This window comes from Phaseolus vulgaris, chromosome 9 (assembly GCF_000499845.2).
Source record: "Phaseolus vulgaris cultivar G19833 chromosome 9, P. vulgaris v2.0, whole genome shotgun sequence".
Taxonomy (NCBI): Eukaryota; Viridiplantae; Streptophyta; class Magnoliopsida; order Fabales; family Fabaceae; genus Phaseolus; species Phaseolus vulgaris.
This window is the reverse complement of record NC_023751.2, coordinates 2,552,889-2,574,800: the sequence shown is the minus strand read 5'-3', so window position 1 is coordinate 2,574,800 and position 21,912 is coordinate 2,552,889. Positions and strand designations below refer to the sequence as shown.

The following is a 21,912-nucleotide window of genomic DNA, read 5'->3' as shown; positions in this document are numbered from 1 at the left end:
AGTAGACGAGAACAGTGGAAATGGTAACGATACAAGGGAAGACAACACGATACAGGTACAAACGCGCGTAGGGTGTGTAATAGATAAATAAACTAGAGAAAGGGCAAGAAGAATAATGCGTACCTGGAAACTTGAAGTGCGAGGCAAAGGAAGGTGGAATAGCAGAAGAAGAGATGGAGAGTATTGAGGTGGTGATGAAACAAGTGATAGTGGAACATCAAATGAATGAAGGGTAAAGTGGAGAATGAAGCTTCGCATGAAGACGAAAAGATGCTTAACAGTAACTGATTTAATTTCGACTAATGACAGGTGGACACGTGGAGACGACTAAAGCATTTAATGTCGGATGAGACGTGTGGCAAGGGTAATCATGCGGTGCGGATATCAACGTCAACGACAACTTCGAGAACCAAGTGTGTGTGGATGGGAGTCAGGAGGTCACGAGTGTTGGTGGTCCGTTTTTTAGCGAGTTTGTAATCTGATCCCGTTGTTAGGCCTTGTTAGCCTTATTGGCTTATGTCTGAGGCTGAGGGGCTGTGAGGTTATGGGTTGATCCGGTACTTGGGCCTTATTAGTCTCATTGGCTTATGTCTGAGGCTGAGGGGTTGTGAGGTTATGGATCGATCCGGTACTTAGGCCTTGTTAGCCTCATTGGCTTAAGCCTGAGACTGAGGGGTTGTGAGGTTATAGGTTGATCCCGCTAATTAGGCAAAACGGTTCGGTGATCGATCTACGATGTTAATGACGAAGATCTCCTTTTATGACTTTTTAAGAAAGTAAGACGTTAATGAAGTTAATTAATTGGATACCCAGGATAGGTAATAATGAAGGAGGAACGAAGAGAAAGACCGAAGCCAAGAAAATGAGTATAAGAAGGAAGAAAGGCAAGTAAAAAAATACGGATAATAAAAACTAGAAACCATTTTTTTTAATTAAACTTGACGCTCTAGACTAAGATCTCTTAGATAGAACAGATCTTATATTATAAATCAGTTTATAAAATTAAATTTATTTTAAAATTTATTTTAATATGATATTAGAGTATTTATAATCTATTATAACTAGAGTTTGAGTTTGTTGAATTACTAGAAAATCCACTGTAATTCTTATTAAAACACAATTATTTTATTATGTAAAAAAAATGTTCTTGCCTTCCTCATGCAGCCATGTAATGCCGATAACTTTTGCATGTGATATTGCATAGTTTGATTTCTTTTATTGCCGATATAGTGAAAAGAATAATATTTCACATCTCTTGCTAATATAATCATACTGCTATTACCCTTTTTCAAAGCAAAGAAACGATATAATAATGTTTAATTCAATTGGCTGAAAAGTGTGTATAAATTATAGTAAACGTTTAAATAGTTGTGTTCAATTGTGTGGAAGAATTCGAAAATTGGCTGAAAAGTAAGATTTTTTTTTAAATAATGTAAAAAAAAAAACATATCTAGTAGTGGGTTTATCATTTATGTTGCTTAGCTTTATAAATTTCGAAAACTAAGGTCAACCATATAATCAATGAACTCTATGGAATAAATTGCTGTCAACCATAACTAGCAAATGGTATTGCCGTCAATCTATAATTCCATGAAGCTGCTCGTAAAATTACAATAACCATTGTTGAGGAGAATAGTATTTTTAGTCTTCTAAACTCTTGTTTTTTTAGTTCGATATAATTATTTGACGAACACTTATCTGCCTTAAAGCTTAATTCTCTTGTTTCTTTGGACCTTTTTTGGTTGAGTAAGCTGAAAGATAATCTTCCTCTGACTAGCTATAATAGTGGTATAAAGTTATGTCGACCTTAGTTTTCGAAATTTATAAAGCTAAGCAACATAAATGATAAACCCACTACAAAAGTTCGTTTTGTTTTTCTAGATTGTTGAAAAAAGCTAGCATAAGTACGAAACTGATAAAGTTTATTTCAGAGAATTTGTTCATCTCCCACTATGTAGCACAGAGACACTGATAACACGGATACAAACACAAAAACATAAACATGTAAAAATTTTAAAATGTAAGAAACGGAAATATGGATATAAATATTATATAATTATAAATTATATAAATTGATAATAAATATTTATGTGCACAAGTATGTTTCAGATTTTTTTTAGTAGAAAAATGTTTTTTATGATGGGTTCATCAGTATTTATTTCTTATTTTTATAATCATAATAATAATTTATACAATAAAATTTGAATTTTTAAAAATTTAATGTATTTTTTTTTTTTTAAATTGTGTTAGAACCGTACTATAATTCTCTGAAATCTAACAAATACTTTTTGGACACTTCACGGATATGTATCCTACAAGTGTCATATGTGTCTGATACGACATATCATTTAAGAGGAGTGTCCAAACTTCATATCACCTTTAAATATCATGGTTTTTTTGAAGTGACTATTTTTTTTCCGCACTGATAAAACTTTAATATAATCAAGGAGTAAATCTGATAACACTTACAAAAATCGTTTTTAGTTTAATCAATGTTTTTAAACTGGAGTGTGTCTAAATGGGTGCTTTTTTCTTTCTTTTTCATTCGCAAATCCTTTTTTTACCATTATTTTAACCTGTTACGCGTATTTCCACTAAATAAGTTCCATTAGTAAATAACACAGTAAAAAATATTTTTAATATATTAGAATTTGTTTTAAAATAATTTTCTTTTATTTTCATATTTTATGACTTTATATGTTAAATCAATTAAAAAAATATTATTTAAAATTATTTATCATTTTTACTAATGTTATGTCATTTCCTTAAATTATATGAGAGTTTATAGATGTTCAACTTTGTGATTATTTTTTTCTAGTGACCTAAGAGTAAAAGAAATTAATTAAACTTGTTATATCTATCAAATATCTTAATAAATATTATTATATGAATCTGAATTTAGTATTAATCTCTCCAAAATAGACTATTGTATATCTTTTGTTATATAATAAATAATATTAAATAGATTTAAGTTATCGTGATTCAATATTAATTATATTATAAATTTTAATAAATAGTTAACTCACTTCAATGATGATTTGTGTAGGAGATAGTTCCAAAAAGGGAAAATATGTTTATGAGATGATAAATATTGTATGTTTTTTTAGGGGATGTTATATAGTAAGAACTATGTGAAATATTCAAATGCAAACTTTTGCCACTTAAAAAAATAATGGAAAACAAATAATAGAAATACCAAAATCATCATATTTACATACTAAAAAATAATAGTTTAAAAATAATTAGACTAATTAATTTAACACAAACAAGTTACATTTGTGCAAAAATATTAAAATACAACGGCTATTTTTATTTAAAACGGCGACTTTATAGCTACATTTATTGTACACGTAGTTATAAATACAAGAGATAAGAAGGCGACTATTTAGCCATATTCTTAAATGTCATTTATAAATGCGGCTATGGTAAATAGCCATATTCTTATTTAATTTATAAAAAAAAATAAAACTCTAAATCCTAAACCTTAAACTCTAAACTTCATTCTCACAAAAGATAAAAGTTTTCATGTTAAGCATCACTATGAAACTTGACATCTAAGTTAGGAAATACATGAAAATTATATTATTAAAAAAAAGGAAATACAAGAAAATATGGGAAAGTAGACCGAAACACATATTTTAACAAAAACGGTACATAGGTAATATATACATATTAATAAAGAACTCTAAGAAAATACTAGATGGAAGCCTATTATACCAAGGAAAATACTCTCTATGAATAAAACCTAAGTTAACAAGTTTATCAACACATGCATTTCCTTAACGAAAAATATAAAAAAAAAAAAAAAACTAAACCTGATTTTCCCACAATAGTTAAGACAAGTATTTCACCTATTACAAAGAATCCAAGGAACATTAGTCCTAACATTAAATGCAGCACAAACCAATACAGAATCGCATTCAAGGCATAAACTAGTAAGACCCATCATTGAGCTTGTTCAATAGTATGTATAACTCTATAAAACTCAACAACCAAAACAATCTGAACATTAAGAAAATTAGAGAAATCACCAATAAATTCTCCTATACTCACATGGAAAATACCACCACAAGTAACAAGACAATGAGAACTCATAGCAGCACCATCAATGTTTATTTTAACCCAACTTGGAGAAGAAAACTCTCATCAAACAGAAAGAGGAGATAAAATTTGACCACTAAGAGTATTAATATAAAAAAATTTAAGCACATTAAAATCAAACATATCATTTTGAATACAACTTTTAGACAAATTACTCACTAAATAAGTGAGATCTTTAATTATCGAAATAGTCCTATAAACACTCATTTCACAAAAGAAAAAAAAACTGTTTAGTTTAACATTTTTTTTTTTTTTGCTTTTTGAAAAATAATATAGTTTTAACAAAGAAAAAAAAGGGAATTAATTTAGTTCAGAACAACTAATGAAAGAATATAGTAAATAAAAATAATATCCATAGAAAATTTTGTTAAATTGGATAAACTCAATTTTACTATTTGACTTATCAAGATGGTATGACCCATATTCAAACTATAGGAAAAAACAGATTCCAAGTCATTTGATTTTAATTTTTATAACCATTATCTTTTATTAATCAAATTATTGATTACAAGTTTTATTTAAAGATTTTTTTACAATTTAAACATTAGTTAGTATTTCATTAATGAATTAATTTAATAAATGTTGTACTTTTAAATATAGACGAATGTCGACTATAAAATAATATATTCATGAATACTTATTTATTGAATATATATATATATATATATAATATGTTGGATACTTATTTCTAAACTAAATCGGATTTCTCTCATATTATTAATATAATTTTTTAAAAATATTATATCAATAAACTAGTTTTTTTATAGTACACAATACTTTAGAAAAATATAACATAATAAATTATTTAATAAAATTTTACGTATATAACTCATTATTATATCACATATATAATGGTTTATAATTAAATAACTGTGTAAAATATTTTACATGCATGCTTATTAACATATAATAAATGTAAGAACATATTTCTGGTCTCAGTGATAAGTAAGATATCAAGTTTACATTTTGTAGATAAAAAATACAATAATTATTGTGCACCAATAACGTATAAAATTACAACATTATTCAACGAATCGTCATAACTTTTTTTTTAACGAAACATTATTCAAGACAAAAAAAATCATTTATTGCTATATTAATAAATTAAATAATATTATGAAGACTAAAAAAATATTGATGTTTAAATAATTTTTATTATTAATAAACAATTTTTAAATTAATATCTAATTAAAGGTTTTAGCTATAAGTTAAATTTCATTTATAAAAAGAACATTAATTAATTTAATTTCTACATCTATAAAATATATTCTTAGTCTTTAGAGTTAATAAATTATCATTATTTTAGTTTATGGAATGTTGCTTAAGAGTTACTTATATTTTATATTAACATGAGTATTATATATATATATATATATATACTGATTTTTGTACCTATTTCTTGCACGAGATTATACGTCCTTTAGTGTATAAAAATACAATACATCAAACAAAATAAAAGAAATGTAATATTGAGCAAGTCAATAATCCAATTTTATTAAGTAACTAAAGGCTTGAACAGTTCTTTAAATCTTTAGAACCATCACTAGAAAATCTCTTGACGAGGGTGTATTTGAAGTTTTTCCACTTCAGCTAAAAACAATTGTCATTTTAATTTTCAGTGGAAGAAAAGTTAACTTCATTTAATATTTAAGTAATCATTTTCAAAGGTATTTATTTTTAACTTAATTTTCTCCACTTAAATCAGATTTTTCCTTGTCTCTCTTATATTTGTTGAGTTATCTTGAGTCTCATCATTAACTACATGATAAAGTTAATGAAATTTGGCTGAGTAATTTTTAGTGACTCATTTTGTAGATAAATAGATTATAATGAATCTAACTTTGAGTCCGTACAAATAGGAATGTTACTAAATTTATTTATCATATCAACACATCCTAATGATGCAACTAATACATGGTCCTATATGAAAAATAAATATGATGCAAAAAGTATACAATATATATTTATGATTCTCTTACAACTTAAAAATGTTAATAAATGTAGAAGTAGTAGATATATAATGTATACCATAAATTCAAAATACAACATTATTACGTGAATACATTATCCTAATCTAATACCATCTATGATTTTTTTTTCTTCTTCAGCATTTTCCATTTATGATTCCCGAGTCTATATCATGAAACATTGCGTAGACTTTTCTGAAGGGAGATGTTGAATTTGGGTGTGGGCTAGGTAATACATGGTCAACATCAAATCAGAAATAGTTAAGAAAAATAGTTGATCGGTCCAAACCAGAAAAAATATACATCACTTCAGAGGTTGATGACAACTTAAAGTATCAAAGTTGAAAATGGAACTTGAAACCTTAATTAAGATATTAACGTGTGAAATCATTTATACGTAACAAATAATAAATAAAAATATTAAAAACTAAATTAAATTATCAAATATAATAAAAATAAACTATCAAAATATGTGTCCTCAAAACAATTTAATTTTACAAAATTGATGTTTACGTTATTCTTTTTATATGCGATATTCATTCTAACCAAACCTCACAAACAAACAAAAACAATGTAATTGAGGTTATAATAGAAAGATCAAATATCTTGACATCAATAATAAAAATACGTGACTCTGTTTTTACTACTAGGACAAATGTTTCTTGGATGCTTCGTAATCGATGTAATACTTGTCTTAATTACTGTGGAAATATCAGGTTTAGGGTTACTCATATTTTTCGTGAAGGGATTGTTTATGCTGATAAGTTAGCTAATTTAGGATTTATTCATAGAGAATTATTTCATATGTATAATAGGCTTCCATCTAGTCTGTCCTTAGAATTCTTTATTAATGGGTATAGTTTACCTATGTATCGTTTTTTGTTAACATATGGGTTTTGGTCTAATCCTTCCATATTTTTGTATTTTCTTTTTTTTAATAATTTTTTTTTCATGTGTCAAATGATTTTTATTACTTGAGGTGTCAGCCTAGCTCAGATGTCAAGTAGTATAGTGATGTCTAACATGAAAATTTTTTATAAAAAAAATTAATAGTAAAAATATTCTAATAAAAAATAGTTTTTATATGAAATGAATAAAAACTAAAATAATAATAAAAATAAAAAAATTAAATTATCTAAGACACTAAAAGTATTTTAATAAAAAAAAATTTACTAACGAAAATAAATATAAGATACAAACGAGTATATATAAATATTCATCTCTATTATCGCACCAATTTAAAGATAGAGTACTATTTTGACCTATTTATGTCATATCAATATGAAGATTTAGCATTAAAAAAAAAGAAAAAAAATGAGAAAATAGTGGTGAAGAAAAATTAAGTTGACATGGTAGACGCATTGTTAGCAGCTAGAACTACAAGGTCTGAATGAAGAAGCTTTAGCTAAGCTAGGTTTCTCAGCCATTAATTCCTTACTGATGGCAAAAGCAAAAGAGCAGAGAGTGGTGAGAGAAACTATATGGGATCCAATGACTAAAGTTCAAACTTCACTTCAGAATAAGCTTAAAAAATAAATGTTGTCCCCACTTACCCACTTCTCATGCTTTTTCATTATATTCTCTTTTACTGTCATAATACTTCATTAAAAATACTTGGATGAAAAGTAAATGTATCGAGTATTTCATAATTGTAAAAAAAAAAAAAAAACTTAACCCTTTTTTAATTAAAAAAAAAGACTCACAGGATTTCTTTTTAGAAAATTTTAAATTATTCCTTCAAATATGGGTATCAAAAGAATGGGACCACGTTGGGCTTTCCAGGTTGCAATTTCAAGACCTGCAAGAATGGAATCAAAAGTTACTTTAGCTATAACTTTTACACAAATTTCATTATCACATTTTATTGTTATTTTATGTACTTTAAATATTTTTCCAGTGGTGGTAAAACCTTTAACATTTCGTTTGATTTGAAAGAGAGAAGAAAATAGGAAGAAATTTATATGAGCATAAAAAAGTAATAAAAAGGTAAAAATTAAAGATGACTGGTGTTAGCAAATTACGAAAAAAAAATGAAGAGTTTTTTTTTCTTAAGTAGACAATAATTTCTTTGTTAGCAACATTGAGTTAAACAGGGTTAAGGAAGGAAATTTAAGAAAGGTATAGTTTTGCTCCACCTTCTTTCTTATTCTCTCAGTGAGAACAAAAAAATGAAAAAACAATAACGAGATTCCAAAATAAGAATAATTATTCTTAGAGATGTTTTGCAAGTAAGAAAATTATACGTTTGAAGATAGAAGGAAGAAATAAAATGTTTTTATTCTTTAATATATAACCGTAGGAGATTAGGATAGACTAATAATAAAATTCTATTATTATTAAATTATTTCATGTATAAAAAATATATATAAAGATTAACATCCATTAATTATAAAATTTTATTATTACTAAATTAATTACATATAATTAAGTACAATATTACATATAATAATTATGTATAATTTGATAATTATTTTTTTTTAATATGGCATCATAATTCATTTACCTTACCTTTCATTTACCTTACCTAAAACCAAGCTCGGAAGTGCTGTTGTATAGTTAAAGAAACACGATTATATACACATTAGACTACAACACTAAATGGCTATACATTTATCAGCAAAACTCTGAATTACGGCGAATTGATTCTAGAACTTAATTGGTACGTGTGAACCAGAGTTGGATGCAATGAATTAGTGTGTATGTTGTATTAGTGTATGTGATTTTGACTTTTAACTTCTCAAAGTCATTTTCTTGAGGCTTCTTCCATTGACATGCCAGCTTATTAGTGTAGTGATGTAAAATCCCTTCCCTACTAATTCTTATGTGCTACAAAGTCCTAATCTCTCTCCAACCTTTTTTCTTTGTTGATGGCATTCTCTAAAATTTGGTAATTCCTTGATGGCATGCCTTCCTCTTTGTCTCTTTAAATAAAATGGTTGGCTTTATTTGTGTCTTTGTTAGATTAAAGACATTGATGGAAAGTGATTCACCAAAAAAAAATTGACGAGAGGTGGAAAAACTGATCGAGAAGCAAAGGCTTGAAATGGTGTCACCACACAGAGAAAAGCAAAAGGGAGTAGTAGTGAGGTGAACGAGCTAACAACCAGATTAGAAGTGTAATTGTTATCCATTGAAACAATGATCAAACACATTTGTCAAAATCAAGGACTTTTTTCCATATGAAAGTAAACAAATATTATTTTTAATTACAAAGAATGGAACAAAAGCAATCACTTGTGATGGGACCCGAATTCGATCATTTCTTATTATGAATTTCTCCATTTCTCTTCCTGTTACTTTTGACTTACGTTCTTTGTCTTTTATAATCATTTTTAGTATTGATTACAGATACAAACAATACGAGATAAGGGGATTCTCCAAAAGACGCGAAATAATTCCAAGATATCAGCATCATCTAGACCGCAAACTAATCATAACATAATTTTTCATTACAATCATTAGAATTACGAGTTGGATTCTGCATAGATGGAGACACTCACTCTATGATTAACTATTTGAAGGAGAGCTATGATTTTATTATATATACAATTAACTTTAAAATATTATGTAACAGACAATCGCTAAACTTCAATTTATTATACTAGATAACTATTTTTCCTACATATTTAATGAAGGGTTTAATGTCATGTATCTATATCAAATAATATTTAATAGGTGAAGTCCACTTTACCAGATTTTACTGTCTTGAAAATTATTATTTTTTTACTAATTTGTTGCTATCATAGTACAAGGGCATGGTGAATTTTTCTTGTCACACTTTAGGTCTTCCTTCTAATTATATTCTTTTAAGTTTTTAAGTAAACTTAATTTTTTATTGTCGATAAAATAATAATAATTAGACTTAATTTTGATATTTTACTTAATATATTCAAGTCTAAATAAATATGTTTTTCTTTTTTATTCTTTATTTGTTTTATCAAATATTAAAATAATAATTATAAAGTAAAGTCGAAAGATTATTTTATGCGCATATTTAAATCATCTTACTTACCAAATACTTATACAAATATATTATAACATGAAAATATATTTTATCTTACAATTTTTACATAAATAGTATGTAATTATACTTATTTTATATGTTGTAAAGTGACGAATGTAGTTTTCTCGGACCAATTCATCTTGTCACAAACTTCATAATGCCATACTCATTTGTGTAAGACAACTTATTCACTTCATGAAATATTTTCCTCTAAAATTGGAATTCCATTTTTATATTCAACTTACAAACCAATGTAATAATTGCAATTACATGACATAAGTATTAACTTAAAAAAAAAACTTAAAGTAATTTTTAAATTTTATATTCGAATTGTTGGTAGCCATAATTTATATTCTGTATTTTACAATTTATAATACAAATATGATTTCGGAATGTACAATCCATATCTATATCTGTATATTTTGTAACACTATAAAAAAAACTAAATCTGTATTATAGATGACACAATCTAAAATCATAATTTATATGTTGAACTATACAATATGAAATAACATTTTTAATTTTATATTGACCAGTCCAAAACTAAAAAAAATATATTTAACATTTTCAGATAGATTATGTAATTTGAGATAATTCCAAATTAAATAATCCACAACTTAAATTAAAAATCATAAACCAAATTAAACTGCAACAAAAATCATAATCCAATATAACCCAAGCTATAGCAACCATTACCAAGCACATCAGAACCTTCACATGTACAAATACTCCAACTAGCAAACACCAACACAGTATCCAGTGTAAGCAATTTAATTTCAGAAGGATAAATTTAGAACTTTCAAAATTATAGGAGTGCAAAATTAAAATTATGAGAATACATAAAGAAATAGACTTATATTAACTGAAAAGAAGAATAACATAAGCCCAGGTATGTGTGAGAAATTCGAAGTGTTTTTCTTGTAAATAGAGATTCGACAACTGAGCCCAGATGCACAAAGCAAAAACGCCAGACCAAGAGGCGGTGGGACACGACTTTTATAAGGTGCAAAAAGAAGGCTGATTCTGCCAGCACCATATCATTTATGATTTGTACTTAACACACTCCCGTGAAATGTCCATTTTATCCTTAATAATTTTAAATTTTGACCTTTTGGATATTCATATCCGTAAGTCAAATTACAAAGTTTTGGATATACAAATCCAGAACTAATATGTCACTTCTGAATTTTATCATCCGGAAACTTATTTGGACATCATAAATGACCTTCTGGATGTCAAGATCGGTAAGCAAACATAAATGAGTTATGGATCTTAATCCTCAACACCATTTTGTATATGAAAATTCGGAACTCATTACTCACTTTCGGATATGACCATCTAGAAGCTTAAATGAAATATGAAAATGACCTTCCAGATTCTGAAATCCAGAATGTATAAAAATGACTTCCGGATATTGAAATCTGTAAGCAAATGTGTGAAAATGGCAGAATGGGATTTTAAAATTTTCGTTGGGTGCGAGTCAAAATTGATTGGATGCAGGAAGCAATTTCCCAAAAAGAAATACCCGAAAATGGTTAAAAAGGGACAAGCCCAGTATTAGTAAGAGATTCATAATAACAGGACTCTTTCTTCCTACACCTCCATACCTTCTTGTACCACCCCCATACTAAATATGAAAATACCATTTTATTCTTTTTTTTTCACCCCCTTGAATTTGAAATAATAAGCCTATGGATTATGTAATCCAGATCAATTTCATATTTAGAAAAGACTTCCGGATTATGTAATCCAGAAGCTAATAACACATATGAAAAAAAGACTTTCGGATTACATAATCCGAAAGCTAATCTTATGTATAGAAAAGATTTCCAGATTATGTAATCCGGAAGTTAATCACAAAAGACTTCCAGATAACATAATCCGGAAGTTAATTTTGAATATAGAAAAAGACTTTCGAATTATGTAATCCGGAATATTGAAAAGCGTATTTTTGGAATAAGAAAAATTTATGGGGGTGGCACAAGAAGGTATGGAGGTGCAGGAAGAAGCAGCCCAATAACAGTTTCAAGCAAATAAAAAATGGGCCAAACCCAGTATCAGTCCAGCGGCCACAACATTACTTCAGCAAAAATGTGAACAAAAATGATAGAATAAAATAACATGAAAAAGGATTATGCTAATTTTCTATTTAAAAGAAATTTCCACTCTTTTTTTTTGGGGGGACAGAGAGCTCTTAATAATTTCCTATCTCTTGCATAATTGTTCTGTTTCATTCCTTTTACATGAAAATTAGGGGCCACAGTGATTACATTGACCACAACTTTTGGATCTCAGACCACTGTTGCATCTTCAACATTTAACTCTCTTTTACTTGATACACTTCGTTCTTATAAACTGATTACAACACTTTTGCTGCACGTTGCTTCTTCTTTTGAACACTAAGGATAAAACTGTACGGTAGGCACCGGACGAACACACGTGGCCGACCGACTGAATGCATAATAAATGTGAGGGCATTTATGTGACAAGCTAAGGTGGTTAAGATACACCTTCGAAGAATAAGGAATACGCGTTTAAAGAAGATATGTTCCCCGGGTATTCCGGAGCACGACTGGCAAGACCTATTCATAACCACCCTGAGCCCAAGGGATAGAAAGCCCATTAGGCAATCTTATAAATACTGTGTTCAAGCCAGAAAAAGGTACGCTTTCATTCACTTACTAAATCACACTTAGAATCTCATACTTACTTGAGCGTCGGAGTGCCTTCGCAGGTACCCTTCCCGTCCGACAGAAGGAGACACCAAGAAGGAACGACCGACCGAAGGAGAAGAAAATCGACATGTCAGCAATTATACAACATAAACAAGTTATTGTGTTCACATCACAGAGTTATCATAAACGTTGAAGATGTCCAATCATTAGCTGTGGCGTAATTATTTCTTGTATAGATCAAATGGAGATCACCAGTTTCGTCCTTCACGTGAGGGTCGATTTGCAAATCTTAGTTTCCCAATTTTATCATTCTTGTATTTGACTGTACAAATTATTAACTGGAATAGATCATGAACACGTTCTTTTAGCTGATCTCGGCTAATATATAGTATTTATCAGCTCACTTTTTTTTTTATCTTAAAGTAAAATGTTATTTTCACAACTGTACATGTTATTTTATACTTTATAATTATGTTCAAAATTATTACATTTGAGATTTACATTTCAACAAATTTTGTTGACTTATAATCTAATGCAGAATTATCAATACACTACACGAAAATCATGAAATAAAAATCATTTGTAAAAATCAAAATAATTAGTTGCAATAGTAACTAAATTAGAGATCATTTTAGAAACTAAAAAAAAATTTGATTTCTAAATTAGTTTCTATTATTTTTAATTATTTTTAAATAGTTTCTAAATTGGTATCTAATTAGCAATCAAAGTTTTTGCTACCAAATTTAGAAACTAAATAATTGGTAGTTAAAACCTTAGTTGCTAATTAGATATCAATTTAAAAACTATTTAACAATAATAGAAAATAATATAAACTAATTTAGAAACCAATTTTTTTTTAGTTTCTAAAATGGTCTCTATTTTAATTTATATTGTAACTAATTATTTTGGTATCTAAAAATTGGTTTTTATTTCATGATTTTCTTGTAGTGATATATCAAACACTTTTTCTAAAATAGGGTATACTTCTCACTTGTTAATAAATTTGATTTAATATTTATTTATAAAAAATGTTCTTATAATATCTACTATCTTTGTTATGAGATAATTTTGATTTATTTTATATTTTTAATCCTCTATTTCAAAGTATTGAAAGCAAATATTTCAACTATAGTCTTTTTAATATTTCAACATCATTTTCATACTTGACAATAATAAATATTATTCATATTTTGTCTAACCTAGGTAGTCCTTATGCTAAAACGATTGAAGATAGTGTTGGTGATTTGTTGTTGAATTATTGAAGAGTGTATTTTATGGGTAGGACAACTTATTGTAAATCATATCAGGCTTATGTTTGATGGTTTGATCTCTAGTGCAGAATATGAAAACAACGACCCTTTATTTAGTGCGGCTTTGCGCTTAAACGCATTTGTAAAAAACGCGGTGGCATTTTTGAAATTAAATTGTTTTACAAATGCGGTTCTAGGGTAAGACCGCATTTGTAAATCATTAATGCCCGCATTTGTAAATCAATTCAGAATGATTTACAAATGCGGTCATACCCTAGAACCGCATTTGTAAAACAATTTAATTTCAAAAATGTCACCGCGTTTTTTACAAATGCGTTTAAGCGCAAAGCCGCACTAAATAAAGGGTCGTTGTTTTTATATTCTGCACTAGTGGTGATCTAAGAATATTAACTTACTTTATATATATATATATATATATATATTTAGTTTATAAAATAGTTTCTAATTTAATCACTATTAGTAATTAATTATTTTTAATTTTTAAAATTGATTTTTATTTCATAATTTTCTTATTGTCTTTATGGTATATCTTCTATATATATTAATATTTTAAGTTTTGCCATCCTCAAATTTTCCCTTTAGGGATGTAATTTTATGTCATTGCAGCAATCAAAACTCCGTAAATAGAAATGGCAAATTGCATTTGCCAACCACTCTCACTCTACAACGCAAAGCTTCTAGCAGTAATATGAAAATAGAAAACCTGTTTTGTTAACACAAATCCTATTAAAATAAACTGCTCAATTTCAATAGGAAAACGTATTTATTATTACTTTTAATTGCATAAATCAACCCTATAGGTTTCATGTTAACATTTTCTATTATTCTTAGTTATCTACTATCCTTAATCTCTTCATAGTTATCTCATTAATGAAGTTGTATATAGTGTGTTCATAAGCATTAATGAAGTTGTATATAGTGTGTTCATAAGCATGTAATGTGAAAATATTAAATAAAATTGTTCTCACCGGTTGACTTGTTCGTCGGTTGATTCGAACGGCAGTCTCTGGTTCTCCTATCTTCGCCTGAGAATCGAACTTCGTTGTTTGAAGAAACTCTCACCTGCAAAGATAAAGGGTGCCTTAACAGCCGTTTGCACTCCGACGTTCAAGTCAGGACTGGGGTAAAGAAACAATGAGTGCATAAAGTAGTTTCCGAGAATTGATCGGTACAAAACCAATATTACAAACATTTTTAGCTTAATTTATCCTTACAAATAAAAGTTATATACGCCAGAAACCTATTAACCAGCAGTATTTAAAGAGTTAATCCGTTAAAATTAAGTATTAGAGGTATCGTGTGTTGCTTAACTTAAAGACATGTTTGCTTTACAGAAATGGTAGTGCATTTTTGCAAAGGATGGTGACACACCAAACAGTCTATCCAGGAAAAAATGGTTTATCACATTATATTTTTTGAAGTTAAAAAAGAGAGTCTAAAGTCCAAAACTAACTTAGGTCGTAGGAACATATATCTGTGATTAGTAAAGTGATGACATGCCTGCCACATCTGAAGTCTCTCGTTTCTACAGTTATGTTCATCTTTTCTTTTGCTTTTCTTCCCCCACCTCACATAACCATTTTTTTAAGACACCCTACCCCACACATATTCGTTAACATTCATACAAATTTTAAATTCAGTTTTTATGTGCTGTTCTCTTCTCATAAAATTCAAATTTCATCATACTCTTTCACATAAAAAAAGAGAGTCTATATTTAGAATAAATACACGATATCAGCAAAACTTCACTTCTAATTAACAAAAAATAACACAAAAAACAACTAAATGTTGGCCCCTAAATTTTTTTTTTATTATTACTAGCGGAAATAAAAGTACCATATGCATATCCACATTTTTTAAAAATTTTAAGATAAGTCATTAATTAGTGAATGATAAATTTCAGAGAATCTTTAATATTAATCAAATTCTCAATTCTATAAATATTTAATTTCCAGTTTAATTGGTGTATGAATCCATCATATTTATTTAAAATACTATAAGAAATCCTCTAATTGATTAAAATATAAAATGAACAAACGTAAATAAAATCGAGAATAAACCCAAAAAATATGTAAGAAAAGAGAGATCAAAATTGAGAATCAATAATAGAGAAAACGATTTGTAAATATTAGTCCAACAATTTTAATATATTATATAAAAACATTTAACTAAAAATATAAATCAAATGAGTGTATATGGATTACTTTTATTGCAGCTACATTGAAACCAATAGACCTTATTCCAGAAACGAGTTAAGAATTGGAACAAACACAGTTCAGAAGAAGTGAAAGAGTCATGAGCATCGTAATTAAAGATTTGTGGAGAGATTGTTGTGAGTGAACAAGTGAAGTAACTAAAGAAGCGAGAGTTGATGATAGAGAAAGAAAGAAGATGATGATGAGTCATAATTAAACGTGCAGTTTGAGGGTTTGGTGCTTGCTTTTTCCTTCACGTGGGTTGATGCTAAGCTATTCATAACTCCCATTTGCTCTCTCTTTCTATGATTGCATCGTGCTAAAAAACAAACAGATATCGAATCTATAATAATTGAGCGTGCTTAAATTTGAAAGTCCTATACTCTACACTTGAATTTGCATGAATTATTATTAGTGGCAGCAAACGTAATAATAATATTATTAATATATATTAGTAAAAATATACAGATTGAAAAGCAATAGGGTGAACTTGGATCGGAAGCCGGGACGACTGGGTGAACCATTGTGGCAACCCTTTGCCATCTCCTCAGCAGAATTGCACTGCAACAACAAGATTGTTGTTGTTGTTGTTATGTGAATGTGAATGTGTTGGGTTTGGTTTGGTTTGGTTCAGTGGAGTAGTGGTTGAGATTGGAGGCAGAAGTCGAGGTTGTTTCTCAGAGGGAGGTGGCATTCGTCGGAGCGGTTGGAGCGTGAAATGAAGCGGAGGAGCTGTTCGAAGAGTGTTTCGTCGCAGGGAATGGCGAGAGGACCGTGGTTGGAGAACCCGTACTCTTCCTCCGCCTCAACCAGTAGCTTCTTGAACACAGGGTGGTTCAGGTATGTGGCGCGCACCACGAATCTCCTCGAGTTGCTGCCCACGCACACCGCCACGTGTCCCGCCGGAACATCGGAGGGTATTCCTCGGTGGGCCGACAAGCGGGCCTTGCTGCGCCACCGCCGCAGCATTTGGCGGAGCCTGACAATGTGCCTGATTCTGCTGCATTTTGCGAGACCCCCTTCTGACATTGAGATTGCCATTTTCCCCTTCCACTCTCTTTGGTTTTGGTTTGTGAAAGGAAAATTGGGAGTGGAAGTGGGGGATTGGAATAGAGGGTGGTGCTCTTCTTTTATAATGGCATGCCTCACACTGTGCCCTTCCTCTTCCTCATAATTACCAACCAACTGTCTCTCTTTTCTAGGCTTAATTATTTAAGATGGATATATATAATAATTTGTAAGTTACGAAGCTCAGAAATTCTTCTTAAATGGCGTGTCAGTGTCGATACGAACACGGATACTCGTATGACATCTGTAGGACACGTATATGTGAAGTGTCTAATTCAAAAAGTATTTGTTAGATTTTTGACAATCTTACACAATTTAAAAAAAAAAGAAAAATACATTAATTTTCTCAAAATTCAAATTTTATTGTATAAATTATTATTATGATTATAAAAATAAAAAAAAATCATTTTGAACCAATCATGAAAAATATCTTTCTGTTCTAAAAAATAATCTGTAACATACTTGTACATATAAATATTTATTATCAATTTATATAATTCATAATTATATAATATATAGATATGTGTCCCCGTGTCTTACATTTTAGAGATTTTACGTATCTCCGTATCCGTGTCCGTATCGTATCAGTGTCCGTGTCCGTGTCTGTGCTACATAGTTTGTAAGATTAATTAAGTTTTAATAAATATTCAATTTGATAGGTTAATTAAAGAGTAGAAGCACCAAAATATTGATAACATTATTCTGATTACAACAAGATATTTAAACAAAAATAAAATTTGAACATTTAATATAATAATTTTTTAGTAATAATTCAATTAAAAATACTAATTTAAAACTTAATTAAGTATTATAAGGTTTTCTTAAATTGTAAGTTTCAATAATGTTTTGGTTATGTCTTAGAGATGGTAAATGTAAAGAAACAGTAGTGAACAGAAAAATGTGTTATGGATTCCTAAAATTGGTTGATGTAGTGGAAGGCAGAATGATGAGTGGGGTGTTTGTATTGAGTAATGCACAATTTCAGGAACTTATAGCCTATAGCTAGACGTGTCACAAAAATCTTTGCGCTCCTTTTTGTTATCAAATCGCCCAATTTTTTCTCAAAACATGTTAAAAATGGTGTACGCTCAAATTGTAAAACTTATTTTTGTACTTGTGATGGTTATAAATCGCCATAAAAACTCATAAAAATTGATTTTACTAAACCAAAGAAAACCGAATTAAACTGTTTTTGTAATTTAAAAAAAGACATTATTATGTTTATCTTAAAAGTAAAGTAACTCGTTTATTAAAAAAAAAGGGTTTGAGCAGCCGAAGTGCCAGTTCCATTTTGATCTTTACACCTTGAAAAGAATATTTAAAAAATTGGAAAGAGGGAAAGAGAAGGGAGTAGCTTAGGGTTAGGGTGAGGCACTAATAAAAAATGGTTTGTAGTTAAGCTGTATTGGAAAAAGTATTAGTGTGAATAAAAGAACAAAATAATCTTAAATAGAAACCATTTTCCAATCTCCAAATCTGACTACACCCATGTGCCAAGATGCCCCATTCTACCTTTCTTTATAATTCCCAAAACAAACAGCCAAAACCATCTTACCCAATCCCATTTTAGAATCATCTTTTCTTAATTCATCATCCACATCCTCCATTAACATTCAAATTCACCAATCTCCTTCTTTTGTTCTTGTTCTCCTATTAAATATCAAGAGCAGTACAGAACTATGGTGCCTGCAGGAGAATAGAGTTAAGTGCCAAATTTTGCAGATTATGATTTATGGGTCCACTTCGCATGTTTTAGTTTGTAGGGTGCATCCCCCCTGATTAAGTCACCCTTAGAATAATTTCACCATGCAACCCCACTTCCTATGATTTATAACAAACACACATATCATACCGGATCTCCAAATTAAAGTTAAGAAAATTAACTAGGAATAATTTTAATAATGTCGTTTAGTTTGTTGCTCCGGAGTTATGTTCTATATATCCCCCTACTTTGTTGTTTACCTTCTGGGCTTTCATGAATTTTATTTAATTGGTTGGTGATCAGACAAAAAACTGTTGGAAGATATGAAGAATATATGCTGGATTTCTGGAAGCCCATCTCTTCGTTTTCACATACTTTAATTACTCATTTTGTTTTTAGTAGTTGGAGAAATGCGTCTTTTTAATCTTTATATTTAAAAAACAATTCATTTTAATCTTATATATAGATATTGTTCCTGTACCGGTCACGACCGAAGACATGAATTAATAATATAATGTAATAAATACGTCTCAATGACACTTTGAAATGCACTTTCGTAATATTTGGAAGTCACTACACACGACCTGATGATTACTACATATGTCTTAGCAAACTAGTTATCTGGCCCACACAAATGGAGGCTCAGGTCAACCTATAAATAAGACTTCTGAAGGAGAAAAATGTACATTTTCGATATCCTAAGAGAACAGACTATATTGCTGATAAAAAAAAAAAAAAAGAACAGACTAATCACTAGCAGTGACTTGAGCATCAGAGTGCAATCGCAGATACCCCACCGACCGGCAAAGCACACACGTAGGAGAGAAAGAACTTTGAAAGATTCGAAAACTATCAGTACAACAGCGAATTGTGTATCAAATGGATCAACATTACTCAAGCCTTGTAATCCACACCGTTACCGTTCCTATCACAATATTACTTACTTACTTCATACTATTATTTTTATTTCTCTAATACATAGTAGAATATACTACTAAGTTGTATTAATAAAAATAGATGATAAGCGTAAATTTGTAAAATCAAAATTTGAATCTACCTTAAGTTATAAATAAAGCAAATAAATCTATAAATTTAATTAATACATTTGTTAAAGATCTCAAATAAAATTAGAAATCTCGTACTTTATAAGGAGAGCAAACATATTTTTTTTTATAAGATTAAATTAAATTTAAAATTCATTTTTAATAATATTATATATAAGTTCAACAATAGAAAGAAAAAAAAAACATTAACACCCACAAAATCCAAGTACAACAACAAAGAAAAAAAAAAGGTTTTTGAGGTGGTTGGTTTTGTTGATTTTTCCATGTCTGGGCTGTTTGGATAAAATATGGGGAAAATTGAATCATATTCTAGGTTGGTTTCACCAATTGAATTAAATGATATGGTTTCATTAGTCAATTCCGACATCTTTGTTAGGAACCTCAATGGGATAGAAGTCTCAGATTCATTATAATTATTCCGTCTTTCAACTAAAAGCTTACAATTATTTTGTTGTTGATAATTTCTATAGCTTAAATATTTTTTAAAAATTACATTAAGAATTTAATATTAAAAGGATATTATTATTTTCTCTTTAATATGAAATAATAGTAAAAATTATAATTACATATAGAACAAAATAAAATATTAAGTATATTTTAGTAATTTAAAAGAAAATGAATAGAAGATAAATACTTTATACTATTTTCGTTTTGATATGTAATAAATTTCCTGTCTCATATTTCTATATAGTTTATTTAAATATTTTTTAAATATAATCAAAGCCATCAAAATTTATGTTTAAAGTAGTTGAAATTATCACTAAAAAAAATCATGAAATATAAACTAATTTTAGAAAAAAAAAATTAGTTGCTATACTCTAAATTAGAGATCAGTTTAGATACTAAAAAAATTTGGTTTCTAAATTTGTTTCTATTATTGTTAGATGATTTCTAAATTGGTATCTAATTAACAACCTAGGTTTTTCTACCAAATTTAGAATCTAAATAATTGGTAGTTAAAAGCTTGATAGCTAATTAAATACCAATTTAGAAACTATTTAACAATAATATAAACTAATTAGAAAAAAAAATAGTTTATGAAATGATCTTTAATTTAGTCACTATAACAACTAACAACTAATTATTTATTGTTTCTAAATTATTTTCTATTATATATATATATATATTTTATATATATATATTTCACTTTAAAATTGGCACGTTTGTAAAAAAAATATTTTTTTATCCAATTTGTGAAACTTTTTTACTTCTTTCGTTCAAAAATCAGCATTCTCCTCACCCTTCTTGCGCAATCGGGGATATTGTAGTTACTATTTATGACATATAAACTAATTTATAACTATTTTTTTAAAAATAAAAACTAATGTTTGAAGCTAAAAATAATTTCAAACTAAACTGATTTTGAAAAAGTAATTGTAGTTCTTATAAAAGTTGAAAGCTTGCAACTAAAAATTTCCCAACCCGTTGGTATTTTTTGTTGACATAATAATAAGCGTTTTCTGTAATGAATCATGAGATTTTTCACACAAAAATTATCTAAAAGCTACATTTTTTCTCGAAAAGAGAAAAATTCTTGCCACATATTGTAACCTAGTACAAATTTTTGTTCACTTCAATATATAAAATGAAAAATTAAATAACAAACATGCAAATTTTAACCCCCTTCTTTAAAAAGGAAAGGTTAAGATCATAATTCAGGACATATCACATGTTTTAGAAATTAAAAATATGAAGGTTGCATAAGACTTATCAAACAAAGACTGCTACCAATAAGAAGGCACAAAACGTTTTTATTTTTAGCAATAACGTTTAATTTTATCAATTAAGTCAACCATCTCTATATGTATGGTCACAGTGAGATCTATATATTAAATAATCCATCATTTCTCTAATATTCCATCCATT

The 21,912-nt window shown here is 28.4% G+C and overlaps 1 protein-coding gene across 1 annotated transcript; it reads right to left on the bottom strand.

The window, feature by feature from the left end:
- Positions 1-16,602: 16,602 nt before the first annotated feature.
- LOC137821035 (protein SMALL AUXIN UP-REGULATED RNA 12) lies at positions 16,603-17,388 on the bottom strand. The gene has a single exon (XM_068625446.1). The coding sequence runs from the start codon at positions 17,251-17,253 to the stop codon at positions 16,843-16,845; it is 411 nt and encodes a 136-aa protein (XP_068481547.1). The 5' UTR covers positions 17,254-17,388; the 3' UTR covers positions 16,603-16,842.
- Between the last annotated feature and the right edge of the window lie 4,524 nt (positions 17,389-21,912).